General features: G+C 44.7%; 1 protein-coding gene across 1 annotated transcript in view; it reads right to left on the reverse strand.

Annotated features, from left to right (window-relative positions):
- The window catches only part of F13A1 (coagulation factor XIII A chain), a 767,832-nt gene extending 760,547 nt beyond the window's left edge, over positions 1-7,285 (reverse strand). Inside the window, exons 1-2 of the mRNA XM_069613463.1 lie at positions 7,150-7,285; positions 6,149-6,331 (exon numbers count right to left, since the gene is read on the reverse strand). Of these exons, the coding sequence (XP_069469564.1) occupies positions 6,149-6,314 (166 nt within the window). The 5' untranslated portion in view covers positions 6,315-6,331; positions 7,150-7,285. The remainder of the gene's footprint in view (positions 1-6,148; positions 6,332-7,149) is intronic.
- Between the last annotated feature and the right edge of the window lie 15,949 nt (positions 7,286-23,234).

Consider the following 23,234-nt stretch of genomic DNA (forward strand, 5'->3'; position numbering starts at 1 on the left):
AATGGAGGATACTCAGAGCACCTGTCAAATTCAGCATTGAGTTGCCACCAGCCCATACCCTGCTCTCTGGACCACACACAGGTGCCAAAAAACATACACTAGGGGCACAGGGTTGTTCCCCCACCCATGGATGCCATAAGGGTATCCCATGGGTCTGTACACCAAACCAAAAGAGAGCTGCACCGCCAGGAGTCCCACATGGACTCCTGCGTGGAAGACATGACAGAGCACACGATAAAAACTATAAAGGACAAGGATATGTAGGCCCGTTCCCTCTGATGCATTTTCAGCATCACAGTGGTTGAATTTGATGAGTCCTTTAATGAGTCATGCTTCAGCATGTAGGACACATCTCAGGGTTGCCTGGTAGTTGGCACTGTGCTGTCCCATGACTTCAGTACAGTGTGTCCCTCCTATTTACATTTGATCAACAGAGATATAGCTGCCCTCTCGTGTCCCTTCATATCGTCTGGAAATCTGCATGTTGTTATTTCTGGGACTACTGTGTTTGAGATCAGAGTCCTTCACACAGTTGCTATATATGCCTTATTTGTCCACTAATAAACTCAGAGGTGTGGCAGCATTGCCGTCTGCGTATTTGCTTCTGTTTAGCTGCTCTAAAGATGGTCTTGGCCAGAACGATCGTAAGGACTGTGGTGAGGAATGCCTAGGTTAATACTTTAATCCTCACTTCGTAAGGGTCTGTGGCTTGGGCAATATTAAGGAGGTTTCTCAGTAACCCCACCCTTCTTATGCATTCCTGAGTAGCGGGAAAGAATGGCCCTGAAAGCGACCGGCTTTGTGTCTCAGAGGTGGAACCCTCCCCACATTGTAAGTGACGAGGGATAGTAGGACCAGGATTAATAAGGTCTCGGAGTAGGTTATTTAGGAATTATGCTCCTGAACCCTAATAAATGTTTGCAGTCTCACATGTCTAATCTCTGCAAATAGTATCAAGAGCATCTGCTTAATGGGGTAGTTCACTCAAAAATTGTATTGTCTCAAAAGATGGGCCAGAATAAAAAATATATATAAAATGTATTTTAAGGAAAGTTCCTATGTAAAGTGTTAGGCAAATGTGGCTCAAACTTTTGAAATGGGAGCATCCATTTTGTGAAAAGAAGCGATCTCCTCTGTTCATGTTAAGCTCTGTTCTTGTGGCAATAATCAAGCAAAAGCCCCCTACTGGGAGCTTTTGCTTACTGCTGCCTAAGAGCAGAGCTTAACATGAAGAGGAGGCTGCCACAGTAATTGTCTTGACTTTCTTTTTATGTGTCCTGTGCTGCCCAGGCTCAGGGAAGGACAGAATACATAAAATGAAAGGCACAGCAATTATAAATACTTCACCGGCTTCCGGCAGTCTTCATAATTTCTGTGAATTTCTTTTCCAGTTTCCCGAACACAGGAAACTGAAAAAGAAAGTCACAGCAATTATGAATACTCTGCCGGTGGCTGGCGAAGTATTCATAATTGCTGCGACTTCCATTTTAAGTCTCCGGCACTCCCCATGAACATGGGAGCCCAGGAGATTTAAAATGTAAGGCATGGCAATTTTTCTAAATACAACACTGTTTTATAATTTGCTGGGACTTTTGCTTTAAGAAACTTAAAACAAAAGGTGCAGCAATTGCCGGGACTTTCGTTTTCAGTCTCCAGGGCTATATTTTTTTTAAAAGCACTCACCAGCAGCCCAGGACAGGAAGGAGCCTGACGCCATTCTCTGCTCTGCAGCTGTAATAAGCAAACGCTCCCAGTAGGGAGCTTTTGCTTCATTAGTGCCGTGATTGCAGAGAATAAATTAAATACAGGAGGCATATTCATGTGACAAAATGGTTTTCTCCTAGTGCTTGAAATGTTTTACTTTGAGCCTCATTCCCTCAAAATTGTACATAGGAAATGTCTTTCAAAATATTTGATATATATATATATATATATATATATATATATATATATATATATATATATATATATATATATATATATATATATATTATGGCCCATCTTTTGAGACAATAACATTTTTGAATGAACTACCCCTTAAATCCAGAAAAACACAGATCTTTCCTTATTCAGAGTTCAAACATTGAAAATCAGATATTCAGTTTTGCTTCAAATCTCTTGACTTCCACATCTACTCTGTGTTTTAAAAAGTGTACTTTTTAACACTGTCAAATCGACCGGATTTCCAGCTTTTATGGGTTTCTTTAAAATGCTCACCCACAGAACGATATGAAAAGGCTTTGCTTTTAATTAGCTGTACAAGCTGCAGAACTCCCGCCTTTAAACTCTTCTCCTCACAATCAATTACTCCTCCGAAGACCTTCTCGATCATGGACGTTGCTCCATTCAACACACCCGTTTCAGGTATCTCTAACCTTCGAACTGTGTCAACATCCCCCCTAACATTCGTAAAATAGTGCACTGTAAACAACTCAGCATGTATATGTAACCCACACAGCTCTGAATGTATCCACCTTACCTGATGCCATATAAAGTGCTCTACTGCTCTCGGGCCAGGTACGCATTCTATACATTATCCCCAATACAATTATACATATAATGTTGCCAAACTCGCAAAACTCCTGCGACTGCTCATGCTATTCTATGAGTGGCACCTAGAACACTCACAGTAAACATTAGTTTACTTCAATACTATAGTTAAGGGAGTGTCCCAAAGGTGTTGTGGAGTGTCTGCTAAGGTCAAATGGGTATTGTGTCTAAATCTGGCAAATAGTTCTTGTGACTGAGTCTTTGAATTAACTTTAATGTTGGTATATGTACCTCGCATATCGTTTACATTTTAGAGGTAGAGTAGTAGCCTCGCACCCTTGGCATGGATTGCCACTAAATAAAGAGGCACTCATTCATTGCCAGAGGCTACCATGAAATGCAGAGGTACTCACCCTGCTACTATAGGGACCCAAAGGGAATGCTCAGGTATTTTCCCAATTGCCAAAAGACAAAAAGATTGACCAAATGCTCAGGAACTCAACCCAGTAACAGAGACCGCTGTGCAATGTCTTATAATTAAACAAATTGCCAGGCTTCACCATAAGATAAATGCACCATTGTCAAAGATTGGCATCAAATGCTCAAGTACTTTCCCCATTGAATGACACTTTCATTCATTGTACAGGTTCCAGCCCAATATCCTTTGTCATCAGTTTGCCCAAATAAATAACCCTACTATCAGTCAAATGCCCAGGTATTTTCCACATTGCCAGTAATTGTCAATATACTGCTTGTTTAACAATCCTGTTATCAATGAGATACCCATGTACTTGTTGTGTTGTCAGTGATGAGCATAAACGGCTCAGGTGCACACTAAATTGCTGATGATTAGGCTTTGCCAGGGATTGGCATCAAGTGCCCATGCACACACCTTTATTAGAAATTGCTATGAAACTCCTAGGTACTTGCCCCGTTGCCGAACGCACAGATAATTGCCCAATTGCAAGGATTGCTAGCTAATGCCCAGGTTCTGGCCCCATTCCCAAGCATTGGTAGCAAATGACCAGAACTGTTCCCCATTTCTAAGCATTACTGTTGACTGCCAGGTACTGCTCCATTACCAAGGACAGGTATCAGATGCAGAGGTGCTTGCAGCATTTCCATACAGTGCCACTAAATATCCAGGTACACACCCTATTTCCAATGATTGTCCTCAAATTGCAAGGTGCCCACCGAGTTCCTGGGGATCTCACTTAAAGAGCCTGGTACTCTCGCATTGCCATTGTTAATACGTGCTGTGGTGCTTGTCCCACTGCCAATTATTACCATTGACTGCTCAGAAACACACCCAGTTGCCAGGAATTGCAAACAAACACCCAGGAACAGACCCAATTGTGACGGGTTACCATTAAACCAAGTCATACCTGCCAGATTGCAAACTACTGGCATGAAATGGTGTGGTACTGCGCAATGTACACAATCCATTGCAAAACATCAACATCAGATCCATGAGTGTGTGCAATTGCCAGGAACTTACTTCAAGGGCCCAGGCACCTGTTCTATTGCCAAGAATTGCCATTGCATGCTCAGGCACTTGCCAGATTGGTAGCAATTGCCATACGGCGCGGTTACTTGCCTTATTGCCACGCCCTCGTCCCACACACCAGCACTGAATAGGATTTAGATGCTGGAAAAGAGTGCTTTGTATCAATGCTGTCCCAGCCCAGCCAACCTCTCTGCTCCCACTGCCATTGACTGCAGAGTGGTGAGCAGGACTTGGGGGTTTGGGAACTCCAGCAATGCTCTAACATGCTTTCCCTTTGCTTTCCCTGCCTGTGTTCTCTATTCCCACTGCCATCAATGGCAGAGTGGTGAGCAGGACTTGGGGGCTCGGGAACTCCAGCAATGCTCGAACATGCTTTCCCTTCCTGTGTTCTCTATTCCTAATGCAATTGACGGCAGAGTGGTGAGCAGGACTTGGTGGCTTGGGAGCTTGGGGAGTGCAGCAATGCTCTAACCTGCTTTCCCTTCGCTTTCCCTGCATGTGTTCTCTATTCCTAATGCCATCGACGGCAGATGGGTGAGCAGGACATGGGGGGCTTGAGAACTCCAGCAATGCTCTAACATGCTTTCCCTTGGCTTTCCCTGCCTGTGTTCTCTATTCCCACTGCCATCGATGGCAGAGGGGTGAGCAGGACTTGGGGGCTCGGGATCTCCAGCAATGCTCTAACATGCTTTCCCTTGGCTTTCCCTGCCTGTGCTCCCTATTCTACTGCCATTGGCGGCAGAGTGGCGTGCAGGACCTTGGGGACTTGGGAGCTTGGGGAGTGCAGCAATGCTCTAACATGCTTTCCCTTTGCTTTCCCTGCCTGTGTTCTCTATTCCCACTGCCATCAATGGCAGAGTGGTGAGCAGGACTTGGGGGCTCGGGAACTCCAGCAATGCTCTAACATGCTTTCCCTTTGCTTTCCCTGCCTGTGTTCTCTATTCCCGCTGCCATCGATGGCAGAGGGGTGAGCAGGACTTGGGTGGCTTGGGGGCTTGGGAACTCCAGCAATGCTCTAACATGCTTTCCCTTGGCTTTCCCTGCCTGTGCTCCCTATTCTACTGCCATTGGCGGCAGAGTGGCGTGCAGGACCTTGGGGACTTGGGAGCTAGGGGAGTGCAGCAATGCTCTAACATGCTTTCCCTTTGCTTTCCCTGCCTGTGTTCTCTATTCCCGCTGCCATCGATGGCAGAGGGGTGAGCAGGACTTTGGGGGTTTAGGAGCATGGGGAGTGTAGCAATGGTATAACATGCTTTGCCTCTGATTTCCCAACCTGTGTTCTCTTTCTCTACTGCCATTGGCAACAGATGGTGGTGGCTAGCACGGCAGGGAATGCCAGGAAATGCAGCGGAAAGAGTCCCTTGACATGTCTGCTGGTGCCATGTGCCACCCATTCTCCCAGTCCCACGGCCGAGCTTCGAGATACACGCAGCAGGGCAACAGCTAGCAAGCAAAGTGGGCAGTGCGGCATGGAGGCTGGCAGAAATGGCGGCCCAGAGGGGACTGGGGCGTAGGGGAGAGTAGCCGCGCCCTGGATGCCTTGTAGGCTATTTGTGCCTGTGCTGGTGGCAGCCTGGTTTGTTGTGTGTGGGCAATGCTGTGAGAACACTGGAATTGGGTGAATTGGGTGGGGGTGCAGCCAAAGGACACGTTGGAACTATGTTGGCCATCCACTGAATCAAAGACCACGCTCGTTATCCTTAATTTGGCCTCACCAAGTGGCCCTGAAGCATCACTTAATGAGCAAAACCGAAATGGGTAACATGCACAGAGCTGGCTGGTTATTTTAAAAACCTTCCGCGGAAAGACAGCAGAAAAGAGTGCAAGAGTTCATGCGCTTGTTATGTCGATTGATGTGTGCCCATGTGCAAATACCCTGTGTCGATACCATGCATTCACGTTTTGTGGTGTTTTTATGCAAGCAAGAGTACATGGTTTGTGTTCATGCAAATACAGAAATGAATGTGTGACTCTGCTTTTAGTATCTTCATAAGGCCAGACCAGGTGCACATAACAGTGACACGCTTCTGTATGCGCCACAAAAAAATAATCTGGCAGGTGTTACAAAGCTTGGAGTTTTCCATGTCAGAAGGAACTGTACATTTGAAAAGGCGCCATTTACGGGCGGCTGCGAACTCTGTTGCTGCGTACCTTTCAGGTTGACACCCCTTGGCATGAAGCCCATGACCTCCACGGTTGGCACCTCGTCCTCGTCTTCGTTGGAGACATTGGGCGGCAGCGCCCTGCGCCCAGTGTGCCCGGCAGAGGCTGCGGCCTTCCCCTTGGGTGCGCTGGCGGCGGCGCCTTCCACAGACATGCTGGACTTTCCGTCACCTTCAAAGATGAAACATTTAGGAGGTTATCACCGGCACTATTAACTGTCGCATGTGTGTCGTCATTGCCAACTTTAAAGACGGCATACTCTTAAGGGACAGTAATTGTATCAAATATACATATTCTTAGGAGGCATCAAAGCCGAACGTGGTTTCTGTGGCAAGTCGATACTGGTTTAGGATGCTGTGGGTTCGCTTTACAGTGACATCGAAAACTGCACTACTTGTTTTAAAATCCGAATGTCGGACAGAGTCCACGTGCAGAGCTAAGGCGAACTTTGAGGAAGGGATATAGAGCAACCGGTGTCTGCAGTGAGTCTGGTGGGGATGGGGCAAGGGGGGGGGGCTGCACAGTGGCTTTTTCGCGTGTTATTTATTGTAGGACGGTTGCGGGTCTCATGTCCTCCTCACCTTCGTGCCTGCCTGCAAATAATGTCGGAAACAAAAACAACGGCCAGCGATTCAATTCGTAATAATTGAAACTTATCTCTTGAAATAAACAGGCTCATTTATAAATGAGTGCTCGGGAAACAGCATCGCGCGTGTCTGCTTGATTTCACTCCTGCCGTGTCCCTTGTCACAAAGATACACTCCCGTGGTCTTTTCAACAGGGGGAATAGCCCAACGGCGCACTCAGAACAACTAAACTGTGCAATATTAAAATAACATTACATTATGCATCATGTCTGGCAAAGTACAACCGATTTAGAATAGTACAGAGACTGGCACATTTTCACATGGCTTTGCAATGTGCCTTTATATAGTCACACTATAGAAAACACTGAAGTACAAGTGATTGTTGGGATATCTTAGCGGTACCTTCTTTCGGTAAAGTGCTGTTTCGGCGGCTTCCTTCCTTCTTCTGAGCGGTTTGTCGAGGTCTGAAGTTTGGGAGACGTTGTGGCAGATGTGGTCAGCAGGCAGGGCTGCTGTCGCCTGGTTCCCCCGCCCCCTCCCCAATTAAGGGCAGTTGCTTTTCTTCCGTGTCACTCCCGCCAACATTGCTGAGTAATGAATGGCAGCTGGATTTGGCTGAACGACTGTTTTATGTTGTCCCAAAACATGTTAACCCTCGGTTGCCCACGGGTTTGCCTCATCTCTCCTTCCCGCGGGCCCCATCCCACCCCACCCCACTCTCTCCCTACTCCCTCTTTCTAAATAAAGTAGTATCACGCTTGGTCTGATGTCTTTCCAACTGCCACTGTTTTTTCAATGGTATTTTGGTTCTTTGAAAACCGAGAAGTGACTACTTTATATTAATAATCCAGTCACTTCATAAAAAACACACAAAACGTCGCTGAGCTTGACCAAAACTGGGCCCAAAACAAATGTTGGGATTATGTCTCCAAACCGGGTAGCATTTGTTTGAAAGAAAACTGTTCTGATAGTGTTATATGTTCAAGTAACTTTCATGTATTACGCCTATGCTGTCTGAAAAATAACACATGGCGGCTGCAGATTCTAGAAATGGAATATTGGACTGCCGCACAGCTGCAACTTTGCCTCCCGGGGCTGGGTGATGGTGACATGATCCATGACATGGCCTGGCACGAGGGTGCAGACTAACTCCAGATGCTATGGCTGGAAACATGAGCCATGCGCAAGCACCCTCTTTCAATTCCCGCCAGGCAATGGGGCTCATTCACAGAAGCGTTTTATGATGGCAACACCCCCATTGGAAAACGCTCTGTGAATTAGGCCCAATGTGCTCTACAAGCCAGGTAACCGATTTTCAAAATACCTGATTTCCAGAAAGCTGAAAAGTGTTGAGAAAGCCAGGGCAAAACTTTGGGCCTGATTTACAAAACGTTGTTCAAGGGGATTGAAAAATGCCTTTGTAAATCAGGCCAATTGCCTCAATGGCTGAATACAGGGAAATCAAATATGGGCCTGCACTCACTTTCTTCTATCACTTGTAAAGCATGTGATGGCTAGTTAGGGTGACCAGATAAAAAAAAAATAACGGGACAGGTCATGCAAATAGAAGTAGGACTAAAGTAAATACTAATACGACTTTAGTCCTACTTCTATGTCGCTGGCCTGTTGCAGTGGGCAGGGAGGGGGTGTGCTCACAGGCACATTCCTCTCATTGGAGGAGGAAGCCTGGGAGGGGAAGAGGAGAAAATTGGGGTGCTAAAAGCATTTCACGCCCCCATTCACGCAGGAAGGGTTGCGCCGGGACCCGATTTCGGGATTTCGAAATCGGGTCCTGCCAAAAACTGGGACCGTAGCCACCCACCTTTGAAAACCCGGGACAGGGTTTATAAAATCAAAAAACTCCTAGGACCCTGGGACGGAGTGCGATTTCCTGAGACTGTCCCGGGAAAACCGGGATGTCTGGTCACCCTATGGCTAGTGATCTATGATGGTATGTATGTGTGCATGCACATGCTTTTTACATTCATATATGTTTGTGCTTATGCATTTATGCGCAAGTCTGCTTGTAGAATTTGCCACTTCGGCTAACACGCACACATGCCACATGGCCAGCCAGTAATCATTCCTTGAAGTTCATCTCCAGTTCAGAACCACTTCTAAATGCATTGTGGATATGCCTATTAGCTGAAAAGCATACATTTTTCTTCTGAAAATTGTCTTAGAGAACAGCACTATTTTATACATAGCTTTATCAACCCAAGACAGACACCTCTTAAGCGTGCATGGAACAACATATTTGTTTCACGCTCATTGAGGATGATCGTCAGTGTGACATAGAGTAACTTCCTTTTGATTGGAGCATTGGGGTATGTTTGGTAAACAACATCATGTCTATCGAACCAAGACAGACATTTCCCAAGGCGGCAGACAACTACATACCTGGTTTCACCCTTATCAGGGATCAGCAGTGCAGTATATAGCCTTGACAGCCTTGTGGTTGGAGCATTGGGGCATGTTTAGCAAACACCAGCAAAATGATGGTGGGTTTAAACAGGCTTGTAAAAATCCTTTTTACCTGAAAAGTGAGAGTAGGATAATCCCTTTGACTAAAGTCACACATGCCACATCGCCACCCGATAAAGCTATGTAAAAAGTACTACTGCCCGTTAAGAGAAAGACAATTTTCTGGAGCAAAAGGTTTGCATTTGGGCTAATTTGCATACCCACAATGCCTTGCTGATGAATGTCTGAACTTGAGGTAAACTTCCAGTGATTACGAGGTGGTGCCGTGGGATGTGAGACTTGGCTGAAATTGATTCAAAAAGAATAGTCAGGGGGCACTGTTTTTGCTTAAGCTCAAGTGAGACTACATTTTAATGAACTTCCTATAAATAAAAGTTTGTTTTATGTGCTCATTGGTGAGACCTATGGCTAATAAGGTCTTTAAATCAAATGTGAAAATTATCACACTATCGTAAGTGTGAATCCCAATGACACTCTATTCAGTGAAAACCTTCCTTCAGGAGACTAACTATATATTTGCACAAAAAAAGTAATACTTCAATCAATAATTGCATTATTATATCATCTTAATTTCCCAATTCATCAAATACGTTTTTCCAAACATACAAACAAAATGAACATTCAGAGAAATGGTCTCCCTACATTTTGGAGGCATCCACCACTACAAAGAAAAGTTCTAAATTTTTCATGGCTGGCTTCATATTTTTTCTAAAGTTATTTTAATCATGTGAACATGGTTTATCATAATGTTTTACCATAAAGACAACTGACATTTGTTGGTCCCACAATACCGAAAATTGTCCACTTCAATGTTTGTGATTTTTGTCACAGATGTACATGTTCATGTTCGTGGTTTACTGTCCGCTGAATAAAATTAGGCAAACTGCTAGCATCTTTAGAGGAGTGTTACTTTTAAGATGTATCTATAATTCATGCATGAGCATATCTCTAACATGTTAAGGCACACTTACATGCAAAATACAATGACACTTACATAAAAAACACAATACATGTTTCACATGCACATATGCGCAGAGACACTCAGAACACCCCTTATGAATAGTATGTAATCATCCCTACACATTTCACTAGCACACATCACTAACATTAAAACGTTTCACTCCAATTTGCAATCAATTTACAACTGCCCAAAAACACAATACACATCTTTCATACACAAACACACACGCGCACCCACACCCACACACCCAAACACACACAATCACATTCATACTCATTCACCCACCCATGCACTCTCTCCATATTCACTCACACTGCATTCGCCACACGAACACCCAGCCAGAACATAAACACACACAATCATTTTCATACGCATTCACCCACCCATGCACTCTCTCCATATTCACTCACACTGCATTCGCCACACGAACACCCACCCAGAACATAAACACACACAATCACTTTCATACCCATTCACCCACCCATGCACTCTCTCCATATTCACTCACACTGCATTCGCCACACGAACACCCACCCAGAACATAAGCACACACAATCACTTTCATACCCATTCACCCACCAGTCACTCACCAATGAACCTTCTCCCTTGTTACTCACACACACACCCATAACCTTCATACTGCATTTGCCACATGGGCACTCACCCAGAATATTCACACACACAATCACATTCATGCCCATTCACCCACTAGTAACTCACCGATACACGTGCTCTCAAATTCACTCACACTGCATTCGTCACACGTGCACCAACACTGAACATTCACAATCACATTCATACCCATTCACACACCAGTAAATCCCTGTGGCAGGTTGGACGAAGGAGTCGGACAAATTAAGGACATTTTGGCAGATGTTTAATAAAATGATAAGGATAAGGCCTATCTTTCCATACTGCTGGAGTACATCCCTGCCTTTCTAAATTTACTGAAGGGGCTCACCTGTCATCAGGAAGTCCCAAATTAATATCTCCACAGTCCAAACAGACTCTATCTGACCCTATCACTATCGTAATTGACTTAAATGAGGCTAAGAGAATGTCTCCCTTCTCCTGTTTGTCTCTTATAGAAATGTCTCTTCTTTATTCCAAAGTTTTCTTAGCAATGTCTCTTTGAACAGTTTCTCAACACCTTCTGGATAAGTTCTTGTAATTCGTTCATGATATACTTAGGTTTTGTTCCCTCTTTAGGGATAGGCTTTCGACAGTTCTCCTTGATACACTTCCTTATAGTCTGGACTAAACTTGCATGCCTCTCTGTGTGTTGTAACCAAGGCTTTCTTAGCTTCAGTGGGCCTTGTTCCAATGCAACCTTTCCCTCTCCTGGGGCGTCTCACTCTGACTGTCTCTCCTCTTATCTTATTCATAGGATATTTTGATGTTGCATTCTTAATTACTGAACATTATCTCTGACTTTCTCCACTCTTCACTTCTTAAACCATGGGGACCTATGCCCTCTTCCCGTGGTATTTGTGCCCAGTCTCTAAGAACTTTTATTTCTGGATCATTTTTTATTCTCCTAATCGTATGTTCACACCTCCAGTTAAACAGTTTTATGTTCAGTATCTCGTTTGTCTCACTGGGCCAAGTTCTTCGTTTTTCGTAACGGTGCCCCGGCAGCATTCCGCTTCCCCTGTTCTCCCTGCTACCTTTTACTGTGCAGGGAACTGTGGTAGGGCTCAGCCCTCGCTTGGGTCCTCTCCTTCTGCTAGGTGTTTCTCGGTGTCGCTGGTTTCCCGTTCTTGGCCTTCTCTCTCATTGCTGCCGTGTACAGGTTTGCGCACTCCCCACTGTGATGGTTCCGGTGCGGTTCACTGGGCACACTTCCCACCACAATGTTGTTGTTGTGGCCAGACCACCACTGGATCTAGGATTCTCTTCTCCAGGCTCACAACGGCTCCTCCATTCTTACTAACGCCGGTCCTCCAGCGTTTCCGACTGGTGTGTTCTGCTTCCTTGAAAGTAGCGGTCTCTATTGCTCTCCTCAGCTCCACCTTTCCAAAGCGTAATGATGTCAAGGTGCTTCCCCTGCTTATGGCAGTCTTTCTCCACCTCTTCTTTGCCTGGCCAAGGAGGCTCTGTCAGCTGGCTTCCCCTGCTTGCGATCCTCTCTCCCTCTCTCTCTTCACCCTACACGTCCCATTCAAATATTTGAATCTCCTTAAAGAGACAGGTTTCTTTCCTTTTCTAAGATAGTTTGTTTCAGCATTGTTTTCAGCCAAACACCCAGATGTCAGAGTATTATTCATAGCAGGTAGTCCCATTTACACTGCTATTGTGGAAGTTTTAGGGAGTTCTTCAGAGGAAAGCGAGTCCCCTTCCTCTAAGGGGGAGTCTCTCCCAGTGAGGTCTCACTTGCCTGTAGGGATGGTCTTGTGGTACGGCTCACATCCCTAGCCTCAAAGGGTGAGGCTCCCCTTGTGGAATAGGGACGAATACCCTGTATTTGGCACATCACCCACATACCTTCCCTGACATTCACACTGCATTCTTCACTCACGCACCCACCATGAACATTCATACTCACTGCATTCTCTTTCACATGACACGCACATTTAGACCCACACATACATACATACATACACACCATTCACATTCAAATGCTCATACATACATAAGCATTCAACATGCACATACACATCATACACACCTACACACATTACAAACATACACAGTGCACAGTAAATATTACACATTCACAATAAAAACCTCCTTACCAGTTTCCCACGTTGGGTCCCCAACGATACACTGTCACCAGACCTCTGGCTCCCACCCTCCACACAGGCAGGAAACAGGGAGCTCTGGAGAGGTTTTTGTTGCTGTCTGCATGGAGGGTGAGAGCCAATGGCTGGAGATAGGGCCGCTTCACATCTGGCTCCATCTGGTGTATGCACAGGGAACCAGTGGCAGAGGGGCCCCTTTCTGGGCTGCCAGACATCTGCAGTCAGTCAAAGGTCAGCCATCACCCTGGCTTTCATCAGTGTCAGGCCTGAGACATGACCCTCCCTGGACATGTTGTGGCAGGGCCCCTACATTGTGAGCGGCCCTGCAGCACCACTGTATAGAAGTAGACATGGGTTCCCTGTCTGTGTTGAATAAGGTTTGTGACCGCTCAGGTATATATACTCTCAAAGGATCATTTTCCATATAAAAGTGATCTGGAAGGCATTGCTTGGAACAAATATGTATCTATGACCCAACCAGCAAAGTCATTGACAGAACTGAAAAATGATCTCCATAATTGGGGCCAAGAGTTCCTGTCGGTGTTTTCTGTTTAGAGTCACTAAAGTTCTCAACGAACAAGCAGAAAGCAAATCTTCTGAGACTACTGGAAAGCACATTAGGAAACGTATCTTATCTTCCCTGGATTGACTTTTATGCAGCAGACTTCTCTCAAGAAACCTACCTCAAGTCTTTGATTAATCCACAAGAAAGTCACCCACCCATTTGAACTTGCCAGGAGTGATGAAAATCCACAGGCAAGTAATTTATAAAGCCGGAAATTGAGCAACGCCAGTAGGTACGCTGAATAACCGGAGGATTAGAAGACTTGCAGCATTGTTACTGGTATGTCCCTCTATTGCAAACAGAACGACCAGTGCATTGGAAAGGTTCTTAGGAGGGAAAGCCTAGTTGCTAGGAATGGTGTCCTGCTTTATCTTCTATGTGATTGAGATCTGATTGGGTTCCTTCAGCGGCTAGGACGGTGGCCATCTTTGTAGTGGCAGATTGGAAGATCGGGTCCAAAAGCATTCCTAGAATAAAAGTGCATGATGCTGGTCCAAACTGGCATTGTTTCTAGAAATCTCAGAATCCTCTGGGCACATTTTAGTATGAAGACTTCGAGGAGTTTCTCTCTCTGCTCCCTTCTAAATGTGAGTCTATATATTATAGATTGGGATTTGCATGCGTTTTGGGAGCTTGGTAAATGCGTAGTGACGGTGTAAAGCTCAAAGTTGTAACCCGGGATTTCAACGCGAACACTTCCGCGGGACAGCGTGTTAGCACAACAATGCACCATTTACCCCCACATGTAATTCCATTTCTCTTTTAACATTGCAAAACAACTTAAACAATATGCTTTTATTCTGCTAACATGTACATTTTCATCAAGTCATTCTCTGTTAATAGTTTTGTAAATGTATTGTAACCTCTGGATGTATGCTGTGTTCCGATGCCTCAAAAAACGTTTACCAAAGTGTGTTAAAATAAAAACTTGGAAACTTGGAACAAATCTGAGCTTAATTCACATTTCTCACCGCCAAACACTCCCTTTTTAGCTATATAATTATATCAAAAACAAATCACAGATCTAAGCCTGCCATCTGTTTGCTTTCTTCAAGACTTGGATGAGTGCCAGTGATCTCTCGCTGAAGAAAAGTATATGGTTGTTTGGTGATTAATGTCATGTACTGATGGAGAAATAATGCTTTGACAGTTACTTGTTTAATAAATTGAATCAATTAGGGGATTAAAATACGGTTGTCTGTGTAGTGAGGGGAAAAGTCAAATTCATTTTCTGTCTTAATAAGATCTGCGTCTTCTGCGACCAGAATATTAATATAGTCATGTAGACCAAGCAAGGGGGCTTTTAGCAGGATAGTGATCCCCACGCCAAAATTATGGCCTAGACAAAACTGAGAGTCATCCGTTGGGCAAGGGTCCTTATCCCAAGCGATGATTACCCCATCCCAAGGTTTATAAGGTTGTTAGCACATAGTGGTAATAGCAATATGGATGTTGTAGTTGTGCTGATGTATAAGGTGTTATTAATAATGACTGAACTAAATAGATACAATTTGTTAATACATTAAATGTGGTTTTACACAATCATATTTAAATAAGAAAGTTGTCTTTATAAGCTATGCATTTTATTTGTATGATTGGTTGAACTGGAACTGCTTTAACATGATAATGTATTCGGTACACTGTAAAGGTGGACGGTTTCCATATACGAAACTGAAGGCATTTTTGCCTAGTGAAAAAATATCCTCCCAAAGTCGATTTGATAAAAGTCTTGCTGGGAAATTGTACTGCTGTCACTTGAATGTATAGAAATGCGTTATGCAGATTTCCAGTCTACATTTGAAAACAGAATGTTTACATTCAGTCAATAAAAATAGTTATTGACTGCCTTCTGAGCATTCTAATCCGATGAGAGCAGGTCAATAATGACATCCTTGTGTTAATTGGTCTTATTTTTCTGATGATGTTATACTTTACTGAATTCACTACCTCGTGAACTTTATCATTTTTTAGAAGCATAACCATGCTCCTACTGTATAGAAGGAGTAAAGTATGCTATATTTGAACACAGTTGGTGTAACAGTTGGCTGTTTTTGTAGCTATACTCGTTTTTGTGTTTCATAAAAAACCTCTCAAAACGTACAGGGTGAAATCTTTTGCAAGGGAGTGAGTTAGATTAGCATAGCACATTGACAAATGAATATGGGATCAAATCCCTAAACTGGCCTGGGATCGATTCATTAAGAAATTCATGTGCGTATGTAACTTGTGGCAGGTGCAAATTTCAGATGCGACTGCCCACAGATTGCACATACGCCATCTACGTTAGGTTGGGACAGGGACACATTGCCACAGAAGCACATTGGTTCTGTGAATCAGGTTTATTCGTTTACCTCAGTGGATGTGTCCCTCTTCCCATTTTCCCAGAAAACACTCATACAGACACCCATTTTGTGCATACAAAGTGGGTTTTACGAGAGGGAGACCCATTCTATGTCGAGACAGGAGGCGAGCATTATGCTCTTTCCTTTTTCTTTGTTGCTGCTTCCACAGATAAGTGATCTTTCTGTCACGCTTGCAATGTATGGCGTAGTTACACATATATTAGCGTTGTGTGTATAACTTAGATTGATACAGAGAGACTGTTGTAATAACGTGCGTGAGTTCTGTAACATTACCATAGGGAGTGCGTTAGTAGATACTAGCACGAGAAGGTAAACTCAGTTTTTGCTTACGGGTGCGCCTATTTCATTTCATTTCTTTGAATTTTTCTCCCTTTGGGAGGCCGGGGCTGGATCCAGGGGCGAACATGCCTGCATTAGGCAGCCAGCCCTGCCTCTTTGCATTAGAAGAGCAAGCCTCGGCGAACACAGAGCTCTAGGACCCGGCGGGAGCCTTTCCCTCTTCAGAACAGCATGCCCAGACACTGCACCACTGGGCTTTAGGACCCAGCAAGAGCTCAATTAGGGCCTTCCCTTCCCGGCAGGCACCGCGCATCTTTAGAATGGAGCCACACATGGAGTACACATATCTCCTGACGGTGCGGTGCAACAAAAGATCGCATTCATAATTTTTTTTTTTAAGTCTTTAAAGCAGGACACTCTTGTTTTTGCATGTACGGCGAGTTATCCAGCGATGCATGGGTGTTACAAGCAATATCAGGCATGCAACTAGAATTCGTAGGCATTCCCTCGCAAGCGCAAGAACTCCCAGCAATGCACATGCACCTAAGGGAGCAGGAACAGATTTTCAGCGAATTGCGCAGCCTAGCAGCCAAAGCGGCAATAGAGCGAGAAGTGAAAGAGGATTAGGGTTTCCTCAGCAATATGTTCCTAGTACGCAGAGGAGAGAAGGTCAGACCAGTAATCAACTTGAAGGGTCTGAACGAATGGATTACATACTGACACTTCAAGATGGAAGGGATACACCTTCTACCTGACCTACTCAGGATGGGAGATTGGCTCGTCCGGTTAGATCTCAAGGGCGCCTATTTTACCATTCTGATAGCGGTAGAACATCGGAGATACCTTCATTTTCGGTGGGGCACAGAGATATGGAGGTTTACATGCCCACCCTTCAGGCAAGCGTCAGCACTGTGGGCCTTTGTAAAAATTATGCAACCAGTGGCGCCAGCCTTTCGAGTGGGAGGGATCAGGATCATCGTCCACCTGGACAATATTCTTATTTTGGCCCAGAGTGCCAGCAACCTGCGAACACAAGCCACATGGGTATGCGATCTTGTATCCTCCCTCGGTTTTCTCGTAAACACAGAGAAATCGGACCTTTGACCCGCTCAAAGGATAGAGTTTCTGGGATTCGTCATCGACACGAGAAAAGCCACGCTCGAATTGCCAATGTGTGCATAGGTTAAGGCTATAAAGAAAGAGCTAAGGATGATGATAGCGAAGAAAGTTAGTTCGCTTTGCAATCTAGCTTGTATAGTGGGTCTTCTCGCGGCCTCAATTCAAGCAATATTTCCAGGGCCGCTTCATTACAGAGCTCTTCAGAGATTGATGATCAGACATCTCAGAGGGGGCCTAGGCTATCACCAGTTTGTTTCTCTCGATCAGGAAGCCCTTACGGAGCTGCATTGGTGGTTGCAGAACATGAAAGCCTGGAACAGCCAGGCGATCTTCGGAGACACACCAGACCTAGTCCTAGGGTCCGACGCAAGCAGAGCCGGCTGGGGAGTGCAGTGTGGATGTTCAGAAACAGGAGGTAAATAAATTGCTTAGAGCTCCTGGCCGGTTCCTTTGCCGTACGCGCCTTTACCAAGGACCGAGCCAATTGCTGCATCCTTTTCAAGATAGCCAATATTTCGGCCGTCCGGTTTACAAACAAGCTTGGAGGAACCTCCTCCAAGATGCTAGAAGAATTAGTGAAGGACCTTTGGCATCACTGCCTGCAACAGCAGATAACAGTGTCTGTGGAATATTTGCCAGAGGTACAGAATACAGTGGCAGATTGGAATTCTCGGTATCTGGTAGACTCCAGCGACTGGAGGCTACTCCCAGACATCTTTGTGCAGATTCAGGAGATCAGGGTCCCACTAGACATCGACCTATTTGCTTCCAGGCTCAATGCCCAAACCACCAGGTACTTCAGCTGGAGGATAGATCCGGGAGCAGCGAGGATGGACACGTTCTTGCAACAGTGGATGGGAGCAGTGCACTCTGTGTTCCCTCCGTCTGCATGCTGATGAGAGTGCTAGCCAGGGACCAAGCAGAGTTAGTGTTGATAGCACCGATATGTAAGTCCGAGCCGTGGTTTCCAGTAGTGATGGAACTTTCCACAGATTTCCCGAGGATACTTCCTCACAGGAGAGACATCCTACGGACCCGAGCGGGCAGCTTCACCCACTAGCGGAGGAGAACACTACTACGCCTCATGGAATGCAGGGTTTCAGGAAGCGATGGGAACTGCCAGGAATTTTGCAACACGCTGCCGATTGTATTAGAGACTCCTGGGCACCTTCCATCATTAGGAACTATGGTGCCGCGTGGAAACAATGGTCCATTTACTGCGCAAGTTTCGGTATTAATCCCGTTTCGCCCCCTTTAGTACACATATTGAACTTCTTGGCAGAGAGTTTACAGGTCCGCTATATTGGCAGGGCACGATAAAGTAGAATGGAAAACACCCAGCGGTTCTACGTTTTCTGAAAGGGGTCAAGATACGGAAGCCATCAGAGCCTAAATATGCCATGCTCTGGGACGTGCAAGTAGTATTTCAGCTATTCTTAGCTTGGCCAGAATAATAGGAACCTCTCGTGGTCTCAGCTATCAGGGAAGTTAGCCATGCTTCTCTGTTTAATAGTGTGCAGGAGAGTGTCGGATGTGAAAGCGCTAGAAATAGACAGGAAAATGTTCTATTCAAAGAGGTAGCCTTCAAATTAGCGAGCAAGGCAAAGTCAGATTCTACGATTATTTCCTACCCGTATTTCCCGAACAAAAGAAAGCTATGCAAAGCGCAGTGTATCAAAGACTATGGGGGTCATTACAAATTGGGCGGTAGCCATGCCGCTCCTAGCGGCATGGCTACCCCTTACCGGGTACCGGGTACGGGTTCCTTAAATGAGGAATTACCGGGCCATTCCAACCTTGGAGGGCCCGGTAATTCCTCATTCAAGGAACCCGGACCCGGTACATCCCCATTCCCATTTGAGCCCCCATAGGGCTCAATGGAATGGGGAGCATGCTAACAACGGGTCTGTTAATAACGGGCCCGTTGTTAGCATGCTTGTCTCCTCACAGGACACGCTAAGGGCGCAGCGGCCTTAGCGGGTCCCGCGAGGAGACCTCGTAATAGGGCGGTAAGGGGTTGACGACTCTGGCACCTTTACCCGTGCCGTTACCCCTTACCGCCCTTACTCGTAATGACACTCTATGAGTTAGCCATAGCAGAGGTGAGGCCAAGAGGGGTTACTCAGCTTTTGATTGCGTGCTGGAAGCCCTTTCATGCAGTAGCAAAAGCCACGATTGAGAGATGGGTCAGAGAAATTATGCATTGGGCATGTGTTGACTTATCGAGGTTTGGTGCGCATTCTGCAAGGGGCGCGATGGTATCTAGAGCGTTTACGGCAGGGGTTACATTACAAGATATCATGAAATCAGCTGATTGGTCTAACGAGTTAACATTTAAGACTTTTTATTTTAAGCCTATTGTGAACAGGTTCATTGTGCAAGTGTTTTTTCCCTTTACTCCCCCATACATATCCAATAATGTTAACCCTTCACCTCTTTCTGCTTTTCCTAACTTCCCCCCTTGTATCAACAACCTCTCCCTAATCCCTCTTCCCCCCATTGGCTGCCACGTTGTTAACTGTGGTCTTGACATCAGGCACCCGTGCCAACCACAGTGGGAGTGTTGAATCCATTCGGCTTCTGTGGTTTGGGGGAGAGTGTTGATGCTCTCTTCCTTTTTGAGTTTGACATGAGTCAAGAATGGAAATGGGGTTTGAACTTGGAGTTCCAGACATGATACCGAGTGCCCTCACTCCCGTTGCATTCCGAGGACGAGAATACTCTGCAAGGCCAAGTACAAAGTGAATTTCATGGCAGAAGGCATGGGTGATGAGGGATGCTGGGCTAATTGAGTGTTAGGGCAACCTCATGTCCTATCTACTTGCAACTGGGTCTTGGTTTACGTGCTGCTAATTGAACAAAATGTTCCGGTCTGTATAACAAAGGACCTTATAGCTTAGGAAACCAATGAAACACTGTGTAACTGATTTTTCATAAATGACACATATGAAGAGATAGGAATAAGTTGTCCACCTGATATCGGACAGCCAATAACAAACCTAGCTCCTATATGATTATATATCTAGATGCGTTCCTTACCCAATCCCAACCCTTGATAGGTTTTTCACTATTGCCACGTAGTATGACATCACTTGGATGCATAAAGAAGTATATCATTGTATTATTTTGTGGAAATCGCTGAGAGACAGAGCATACATCCGTTGATGTTCATTGTAAACTCCCTGTTTTAGATAATTGTTAATAAAACAGCAACTTGCCATCTTCTTGAGTTTGTCCGGTTATTTGGACTCAGAATTATTCTGGTGTAATCCTATCCAGCCATAGATGCACGTTCTAAGGGCCATAAACTCACCACGATCCATACCTATGTTGTGGATTAAGGACTTGGAGCTGGCTGAATGTAGCAAAGTGAATGTTTACAAGTGAAGAATGCCATATGTCATGAACATCTCTGAATAAGGACAGTTGTCCCTTGGGAAGAAAGAATGAATCACAAAAGTACATCAGGGGGTGGTACAAAGAAGAACCTCAATTCAATCTTAGAAGGAAATATAATCTCTTTAGGGGCAGAGCGAAATTCTCCATGAGCCATTGCTGATCTCTGTCTTGTAATAAATCCTATTTGCTACACCCTGTCATTGTCATTCCCCCTGCTCTGATGTTGACGTGGTTTGGACCTGATCCTTGCATGCATGTTCATGTAAAGGGTAGCAGTTCTCCCCGGTGCAAAGTTGTCGGTGCACCCAGAATAGAAAAAGCCCCAGTGTCCAGTGGGATTGGACAATACAGGGACTGCTCAGCTTTGGACTTGGATCCCTACCAAGGGTGTGGCCTACCAGCCCGTGGTGGATGGAAGTGACATAGTCTAGGGATCAAAGGTGCTAATAACTACAAACAATGAAGTCATATGTTGGATGAAGCCCCTGAGGATAGGGAGTTCAGTCTGTTATTCCAATTAGAACTTGAGCTGTGGGGTAAATATAGCCCCAAGACCGATAAACTGCCCTGGCCATGTTGGGCCTAAAAGTGCAGAAATACTTTCTTGTACTTGGAAATCACACTGTAAACTTGAAAAGGCCAGCAGTTTATTTTAACTGTATAATAACCATGAAAACACTGGCTCATTTGCTTAAATAGAGAGACCATGGAAATGTGTGCAATCTGTAGTTTGGAACAAGGAACATTTTAAATATGAAACTACACTGAAGAAGAGAATTCAAAGGCACACTGTTGGCTGACAGACAACAAGGCAGCATTTCACTCGCAACTGCTAAACATCAAAATGCTGTTTTCAGAGACAGAGTAATACAAACACTAAATGGGCCCTGTTCGAGTGAATAGGCCAAAGGCCGGAAACGACTTCCATTTTATATGACTGATACCTAAAGTGCAGCTATTCTAACACAGAGAGCTGCCAGAGAAACATACCCATTTTGCAGTTTGGCTTGAAAATAACTGTTTACAGAGGAAACTACTTGGCCTGAACCATTCAAATGTATATTATGATGGGAAGTTGGACATTGATGGCCTGACGCAATTACATTAAAAAAAGGCCTCATGTGTAAAGAAATTTTAACATTAAAAAGTATGAGTTTTCTGTTCAGCCCAAAACGACATTTTCTCATGAGATTCGAAGACAAGAACTGCTCACCTCCCCCCTACCTCATCAGACTCCGGGGATGTCTTTGAAGCTGTAGCAGAGCCAGAAAGAGGGGTTTTATGTGGGATGATTTAACCCATACTGTGAAAACAATGATCAGCTAATGGATGTGAACTCTGAATACTTCCCCCAAATTCAAGCAAATCCGTCGTCCCTCTCTCAAAGCTGATGACAGTTGACAGACCACATCGGGGTCATATGAGTCAGGCATTGGGGCTGTATTTTTCTGCTCTCAGAGATAAGAAACAGACGGGCATTAGCCCTGGGAGAAAGACATGTTTAATTCTTTTATGGCAGTCTTGGGTCAACAAAGGCCAGAGGCCAGGTGTGCACACAGTTCTTGGGAACAAAAATATGCCAGTTAATTGAAGGGGGAACAATAATGCATGTCAATGATTTTTGCATAGGAGTGTATGAAGGATCATACTTTGGCCATTATCTCTGGAACCATATTTTACACAGTAATGGTTCAGTGATCATTAAAAGGATTATGAGAAGATCAATCTGTTGATTTAACCCCCATACAAATTTGACTTTGGGAACATAAGTTATAAGCTGAAATATGATGATAGTTTCCCAGAAAATGCCATGAAGTGGAGATTCAGGGAGATGATAGATTGTTGAATTAGATATCTGTATGGAAAATCTGATAACTGTCATCTTTGTTGAATAAATTACAAAAATCTGCCATTTGAACCTGCAATATCATGCTGAAATGAGACACATTTCATTAAGTCTGGCATAGTCAGACAAATGCAGACAGATGTAGTTTGTGACTCCTTTTTGTAAATTCATTTCTTTTGCCATGTTGTATTTTTTAGGGTAATAACTGAAGTGGTCAAAAATGCAATTTCAAAGGGGTGGAGTCATATACTCCCAAGAATGGACGCCAGTAACTGAAAGGGACTAATCAGAGAAAAGGGGAGGACAGTAGATGTCCAATCCAGATCAAGAGCCAATAAGCTGGCCCCTTATAATGTAGATAATTTGGGGAGTGGTTAAAGATTTATAAGGAGACACACAATGGGAAAAGTGGAGAGCATCCAAGTAGGAACTGCTGGAAAAGTTTGCTGGAGAACCAAGATTGCTCGGGAGGTGCAATCAACCAGGAGGAACACTAAAATCTGGAAGGAACTTGGAGATGCAAACAAAGGAATGGATTCTGGAGGTAACCATGACTGAACCTGAAGAGGCCATCTAACCATGTCCCTATGCAGCCAACGAGATGATTCAGGAGCCCTGAGGTGGTGTCTTTTCCTGAGCACAATACCCAGATGTATTCTATGTAAGTAACATGGCCAACCAGATGTCTCATGGGGATCTGTTTTATTATATATATATATATATATATATA

Source organism: Ambystoma mexicanum, chromosome 5p (assembly GCF_040938575.1).
Source record: "Ambystoma mexicanum isolate Mex_15411 chromosome 5p, UKY_AmexF1_1, whole genome shotgun sequence".
NCBI classification, from domain to species: domain Eukaryota; kingdom Metazoa; phylum Chordata; class Amphibia; order Caudata; family Ambystomatidae; genus Ambystoma; species Ambystoma mexicanum.